The sequence below is a fragment of the Lynx canadensis genome, chromosome A1, assembly GCF_007474595.2.
Source record: "Lynx canadensis isolate LIC74 chromosome A1, mLynCan4.pri.v2, whole genome shotgun sequence".
In the NCBI taxonomy this organism is placed as follows: domain Eukaryota; kingdom Metazoa; phylum Chordata; class Mammalia; order Carnivora; family Felidae; genus Lynx; species Lynx canadensis.
In genome coordinates, this window is record NC_044303.2 from 180,816,140 (window position 1) to 180,823,761 (window position 7,622).

The window sequence follows — 7,622 nt, forward strand, 5'->3', positions numbered from 1 at the left end:
TGGACATAGAGCCATATCTGATTGGAGACTTGGTGGCCACCAGGGAGCGGGAATGGCAAGCATGAGAAATAGAAGGAAAATGCAAAGGCAACATTTTGGAAAGAAATCTATAAATGTTTTTGCTCAAGAGCCAGAAAAGCCCATACAAGACAAATTAAGTATTGAGTACTACTTAGAGTCTGGATAAGGAAATAAACATCACAGAATCTGGCCCCTGATTAAATATAGATGTGTAATCTCTCATGTCTGATCAGAGGTGATCACAAAGGCTTTACCGGGCAGATAGGGTGCTGGGGGGTGCACAGGGGGAAGCCGCCTCTCCATGCCAGATTTGGTGCACAGCCTGCACACTGAGGTCTCTGAAGGACTCTGGGCCGTGGCAGGTAAATTTACACTTCTACCCCATCCCCTCCATATATAGGTCTCTATCTGAAGCCTTAGAGATCTCCTTCAGGCACCTCTGCCACCTTCTGGAGGCAGCAGGAGAAATTGAAGACATTTTTCCCCTCTCTGACTTAGTACTCAGAACTTCTCCAGTCCTAGCCTTTCCCATCATCGCTGCACAACCTACCTTAGGGTCCGTAAAATTGTTGAAGCCTTTTGTTCCAGATGCTGGGAAGGGTGAGATGACTGCCCACCCCCATCATGGAGCTCTTATCTCCCTGACCCTCAAGCAGGGCCGATGGAATAGGGGAGTCAGCACTTTCTCTAGTTTTAGCTTCTTGCTCATTCCATGGGACTAATTAAAACTTAATTCTGACACCTGACAGCTCAGTGCTCTCCCAGCTCAGCTCAACTTTTGACAAACATGATCTGCATGCAGCCCTCAGGGACGAAATGGACAGCAACATCGGTAACTTTGTTTCAAGCATAGACTTTAATCCTCCTCCTTTTTGGAATCTTAGAGAATATCCTGGCCTGTCACAGAGGCCCCAAGTACCAGCAGGTACTGGAGAAAAGTTCAGTTTGTCTTTCAGTTATTCAAAATACTATCCTAAATTTGCCTTTCCCAATCAAAGACAAGAATGGTATGGGATTTTAAATAGTGGGTATCAGCCCTGGGTGCACATTAGAATCACCTGGGGGACTGATTAAGGGCGCCTGGGTGGCGCAGTCGGTTAAGCGTCCGACTTCAGCCAGGTCACGATCTCGCGGTCCGGGAGTTCGAGCCCCGCGTCAGGCTCTGGGCTGATGGCTCAGAGCCTGGAGCCTGTTTCCGATTCTGTGTCTCCCTCTCTCTCTGCCCCTCCCCCGTTCATGCTCTGTCTCTCTCTGTCCCAAAAATAAATAAAAACGTTGAAAAAAATAAAAAAAAAAAAAAAGAATCACCTGGGGGACTGATTAAAAAAATAAAACACTGAAGCCAAGTCTTTCCCTAGAGTATTTGATGTTAATTTCACTAACTTAAAGAAACAACATAATCCTGTTCTAGAACATCCCAGATCTCCCACTTTCTAACCAAACCACATTGGTGATTCATATCACTTTCCTGAGCCTCAGTTTCCTCATCTGTCATATGGGGGCAATAACACTTGCCTCCAAGGGGGTGGTTAAGTTAAACAAGTTGTCTGGAAGCACCTGACACATAGTATGTGCATACTTAGATATTGTCTCAATCAGAACATGAATCAAGAGCTTTCAGAAGAGGGATTTCCTCTGGGCCCAAAGGCCTGGAAGACTACTTGAAAGAGTTAGATTTGCCTTCTTAAGAAGGAATGTTGACATTTGTGTGGGTAGAGAGACAAAGGGGCCACTCTAAGACATAAGCAATGAGAACACCTGCTCTGGGCCCCATACTTTACAGGACTTTGCTCTGGCCTTCCTCTGTCAGCACCTTGTCCCACAGGGCAAGGAGGCCATAGGAAACAAGTGCCATGCACCCCAGGAGCCCACGTCCCCATCTTCTAGATCGTGGATCAGACACCAGAACCCAGCCTGGGCAGCCTGGACCTGCTTCTATTGTATTCTCCAGGCCAGTTCTCCTGGGAGATAACCCTTCCAGTTTGCAACTCTAGTCCCATAGAGTGCCTTAAGAAGGCTATTTAAAGGGCATGGGGACAGACCTTGGATTTGAAGGCTGGGATACTACAGACGTGTGCATGAGGCCTTTCAGGGTATGCAGGAGATGAGGGGTGGAAAGAGGAAGGGCAGGCCATGGGCCAGGCAGGGGCTTTCATATATTCTCTTTCTCCAGACCACACAAATACTAGAAGTAGCTCCAACAGCACTGTTCATTTTACAGCAATTCATTAAGCTGAACATTTACATTTCAGTATTTTTCTGGTACATTTGTTCTCATTATGAGATGTAAAATAATATTTTTAAAATCAAATAATGCTTAGCTCCATGCCTGAGACCTCATAAGTGCTTGAAAAATACGAGTGAAGCAGAATCCAAACATACTCACTGCAGCTCAGATGTACATCTTGCTTTGTAGTAGGATTGCAGCTTGGGAGGAAACCGCCAATTTAAAGGAAGTTGGTTTCTTCCATTTTAAAACAGTCTCTTTTGGATAAAGGTCCGTTCTCACAGGTCTTCACCCTCTCTAGTCTTCCTCCCTTTATCCCAGAAGACATCTGGGCAGGGGGAGGCTGACAGACATCATGGTGATGGTGAGGGTAGGTGAGATTGGATCTGTGTGTTCTCCGCTCCCCCACACCAGCTTGTGCTGACTTACTTTGGCTCAGAGATCATCACTCCTGATCCTCAAGTATCAGCCTTTTACCTTCATGCACCTGCTGCAGAGGTGACTGCGGGAGGCCATGCACTAAATGCTTGGGCCAGGCTCTGCTGTGGCTCTTGCTAGGCAGTTGATTCTCTGAAACTCAGCAACAACTTCTATCCAGCTTTCAGCTTGAATATCGGGCCCAACTGAAACCCTACTAAGTTTGCCACCCCCGATTCCAGTGCAACCTTTGGCTTTTATGCTAATTCCTAATTCTCAGCTAACTTGTCATCTTATATTGCCAATAAGAGGAAAGCTGGGAGGGAGGAACAACATGCAGAGCTCTGTGCAGGTATTTCGCATTGCACGTGGGTTTCCTCAGTCAATCTTCACAAGCCAGTAAGAGAGGCATTTTAGCTGAAGGTTCCTGTCCCTCCCTAGTGTTATAGGCTGAGCTGTGTTCCTCTAAATTCAAGTGTTGAAGCCTTAACCCTCAATGTGACTGTATTTGGAGATGGGGCCCTTAAGAGGTAATTAAGGTTAAATGAGGTCATTAAGGTGGGGCCCTAATTTGATAGGACTGGTGTCCTTATAGAAAAGGAAGAAGGGCACCTGGGTGGCTCAGTCGGTTAACAGTCCGACTTTGGCTCAGGTCATGATCTCATGGTTTGTGGGTTCAAGCCCTGTGTCAGGCTGTATGCTGACAGCTCAGAACCTGCTTCAGATTCTCTCTCTCTCTCTCTCTCTCTCTCTCTGCCCCTCCCCTACTTGCATTCTGTCTCTGTCTCTCTCAAAAATAAATAAAACATTAAAAATTGAAAAAAAGAGGAAGAGACACCAAAGATAGCTTTCCCTATCCCCTTCTCCTCTCCCCTTCTGCCCCCCAACATGCACACAGAGAAAGGCCATGTAAGGACACAGGGAGATGGCAGCCATCAACAAGTGAAGGGGAGAGGGTCACTGGAAACCAACTCTGCTGGCACCCTGCCCTTGGACTTCCAGCCACCAGACACGTGAGAAAATTAGGCATCCAGACTGTGGTATTTTGCAATGATGGCCCAAGCAGTCTAAGACACCTAGAAATCACAGTTTAATACCTTCTGGGAACTCGAACATTCTTGGCCCTGAGCATCTCAGGTGACCCTGAGCATTCACCGCTGCCTATTTCCTGAGCCTCACTGCCCCCTGGAGTTACAGTCCCATACTTTTCCCTGCCTTTATTCTCCAAATCAGGTTCCAGCTTCCTTCCTATTTTCCCTTAGTTCTAATTCCCATATTTCTCTTGGTACTTACCATGTTGTTCCATTGGCCCAGGAACGCATCTGCAACTCAGAGACAATCTTTAGGAGGCTGTTTTCATGCCATTTCTCCATTGATAGTCTCATCTCAAGCAGGTTCAGACATGGACTATAAATTGTCCCTGTGTATGCATGTGAGGGTTCTCCTGCCAAGGAAAGAGGCTGAGTTTTCCTTGTTCTGTCTCCCACCCTGGGGAACAGACACCCTGTAAAGAAGAACCAAGTGTATCTTGAGGCTGAGCTCACTTTGACAGAGGCTGGATCCTGTAATGCTCTGGAAGTTTCTTGCAAGTCTATCCCCAGCCTCAGGGGTTCATCCTAGCATCAAATTGATAAGCCTAGGACTGAAAAGAGGGCTTTTCAAAGCAAAAGAGCCAGCATAGATTTCCATGGAAGGGCTACAGATTTCTGAGTCAGATTCCTGTGTATTTGATTTATGGCTGAAAGCCCTATGGGAAGAACTTAAGCAAGTCATGTCATCTCTCTCAACTGTAGTTTTCTCACTAAATGGGAAAAACAATCCTTGCCTTTCAGGATTGTAATGAAGATTTCACACTCTTTTTTGGAAATGACTAGTTGGGTTTTTGTAGACATTTATTCCATTCACCCTATTTCACCTGAGTCACTCTGGCCAACAAATCTGAACTGTAGCTCTTGGCCTGCAGTATGGATTTGGTGTGCATGTGGTGGGGGAATGAAGGGAGGCGAGGAGGGATGGATGGATGCCTTTTTAAAAATCTAATTTATCTCATTTTGTTCAGGAAATATCCTCTCAGAAAATGCAGACTAACTTCAGTGTCTGCCCCAGCACATCTTTAGGAAGGCAGAACCATTCTCCTAATAATGCATTCCTGAGTAATAATTCCCAGACTCAATATCAATGACCTTGGCAATTGGCAATGGGGATTTTCTTTAATGTATGAGTAAATGAATAAATAAAATGTCTTTTAAAGGACTGGTTTTGGAACATTCCCAGCCCTCCTGGGATTGCTTATTCTCCCACTCCCTTTGGGCTAGTTTAGAGAGCCAGAATTGAATGTAATGAGTCCAGCAACTCAAGATCTGTAGGAAATGGCTTTCAGAGACAGGTACTTTCTGAAGTCCTTTATATGGTTGTTTCTCAGACACTTGGTGATACCACTTTGGGCATATTATGCCTTGCAGTAGGAACACTCCGTGAAGTAGATCCATCTCCTACCTCCCTGCCCTGTTTTGCTCTTTTGAAATCTAAAGGTAACACAGGGAAGTGGAAGAAAGAACACAATGAAACCACAGAACTCCGTTCTGTGTGTGTCCACATGTTGGGACTTGCAATCTGTCCAGTGTGGGCCATGCAGAGGAGAGTTAAGATCCCACTGGTATAGAGGAAATAGCAGTGAGTTTAGAGCCCAAAAATTGGGATTTAGATTCTATCTCCTAACTAGTTATACAAACTTGGGCAACTAATGTACCTTCAGAAGCCCTGTTGTTTTCCATGCAAAAGGAAAATGTTTAACAAAGCCATCTCAGAGCTGGTATGATGAGTTAATGAACTAGGGAATGCAAATGGTCTTAATTGAGGAGTAAAGTACTAAATATATATTGTACTGGAACTCTGGCTTCGAGTCAGACAAATTAGGTGTGTTACACTGTACTATTTTCCATCAATATCCAGTGCCACTCCCTGGAGTAAGGCTTGATTGTGTAATTTTGCCAATGTAAACTGAAGTGCCCCCTCAATTCCAATGAGGACTTTACAGGCTTAATAGCAATTCCCCAGCTCTCTACTCCCTGCCCCTGTGATGAGAAAGCATGTGTGAAGAGAAGCTGAGGGGCCTGCAGGGCCCTAGGTGATTAGAGTAAGCACAGCTCCCATGCTCTCCCTTGATGGGTTCCTATCAAGAGCTACTTTAGCTTTTTTGGGATTTGGGGATTGATTGTTACTGCAGCAAAACCGTCTGTCCTCCTGATACACCTGGGTACTGTTTCTTTAGGCCATTTAATAGAAGAAAGAAAAACAACACACAAAGAAAACACATATATGGTTATACTGAACACGGCACAGTCTTGGGGAGATCTCAAGGACAGCCCTTGCTGAGTGCTACTTGCTGCTGCCCTTGGGAAGGGGCCTGTAGACCCCGACGACTACAGCGTGGTCCCTCTCATAGGGCTCCAGGGTCAGTTGCTCTTGAGGCTTTAAGTTCTCCTGCTGCAACTTCCTCACCTCTGAAGCAAACACCGCCTCAGCAGATGCAGTGGAGTCGATGCAATTGGCCTTAATGGAAATAAGGAAGTGGCCCCCGTTGCGCAGGAAGGTGTGGGCATTCAGAGCCACTATGCGGGACTGGTCAGGCTGGGCCACATCGGCAAAGATCACATCCACCATTCCTATGAGCATGCGGTACTTGAGTGGGTGCCGAGCATCTTCGAGAACTGGGATGATGTTGGTTCGCTGCTTGGCCACATTAACCAGATCGCGGCCAGCGCGGTGGGAGAACTCAACCGCATACACAAGGCCATCGGGGCCGATGATGTCAGAGACGTGAGACACCGTGGTCCCCGAGGCAGCACCCAGGTACAGCACTTTGGACTTGGGCTTGATGTGGATCTGGTCGACCCCGCCCAGGATTGCGGCTGCCAGCTTGGAGCGGAAGGGGTTCCATGTGCGGTATTCCTGCTTCACGCCGCCCTCAGTCACTGTGATGCGCCGTTCGCCGTACACCGAGTGGCCCGGCACCATATTCAGCGTTACCAGCGCGTCCTCCGCTCCGCGGTAGATGAAGACACCCTCATGCCTGTGTGGCTCCACCGTCACGGCATTGGCGCCCTTCCGCCGGCGGTTTTTGCTCCTGGCCACGCCGCCACGCCGCTGCCCGCTGCCACCACGGTCCCTGCTGTCCCCGCCTCCGCGCCCCCGCCCCCGGCCTCCGCCCCCAAAGCCACGCGACCGCGCCCCGAAGCCGCCTTTGCCTCCGGGGCCGCCATCCCCTCCTCCTCCTTTGCCTCCTCCGCCTCGACCCCCGCCCCAGCCACCACCCCAGCCGCCACCACCACGCCCACCGGACCCACCGCCGCGGGAACTTGAGGCAGACTTCATGGTGCGCCCCGGGCCCCCGGGTGGCTAGCAGGGATTGTAAGGTGTCGCAGATAACTGGCGGTGGTTGTTAGGGGTTACCAGTGGCTTGGAGCCGTTGTCAGGGGTCCCCGGTGGTTCTGGATGGTGGTCCTGGCGTGGGACAAAGATTGCTAGCAGCGGTTGCTGGCTAGGTAGGCTAGCCACAGTGGGAGGCCGGGGCAAGGTGTGCGGCAGTCGGGAACAGCTCTACCGCAGTCCCCCCATCCTTGGAGCCGCCCTTTGACGCAGGGGCTGGCGTGATTGCATCACACCCGCTTTGGCGACCCTGCAGCCCCGGAAGCCCCCCTTCCTAACCCTCTTGCAGCTGCAGCCTGCTGCCTTATAAATCTTCCCCTTCCTCCTTGCTCGTCTCCTGCTCTTTCAGACACCCTTTGCACTTCTCCTGGGGTGCAGGGAAGGAAGCGTCTCCGCTGAGAGAGATGAAGAAGACAGCATCGGCTTTAGTTCTTGCTGTGCCACTTGCTGTGTGGTCTCAAGAAGCTTCCCTGACCCTCTCTGAGATTCTTGTTTCAACTTGACAAGTTTCTGGAACTGAGTCTCAACA

The 7,622-nt window shown here is 48.9% G+C and overlaps 1 protein-coding gene across 1 annotated transcript; it reads right to left on the bottom strand.

The window, feature by feature from the left end:
* Positions 1 to 5,922: 5,922 nt before the first annotated feature.
* FBLL1 (fibrillarin like 1) lies at positions 5,923 to 7,281 on the bottom strand. Its single transcript, XM_030305885.1, has one exon. The coding sequence runs from the start codon at positions 7,037 to 7,039 to the stop codon at positions 6,044 to 6,046; it is 996 nt and encodes a 331-aa protein (XP_030161745.1). The 5' UTR covers positions 7,040 to 7,281; the 3' UTR covers positions 5,923 to 6,043.
* Positions 7,282 to 7,622: the final 341 nt, after the last annotated feature.

Coding starts and splice junctions, on each gene's coding strand:
- FBLL1 (XM_030305885.1), bottom strand. CDS start 7,039: ATGAAGTCTGCCTCAAGTTCCCGCGGCGGTGGGTCCGGTGGGCGTGGT.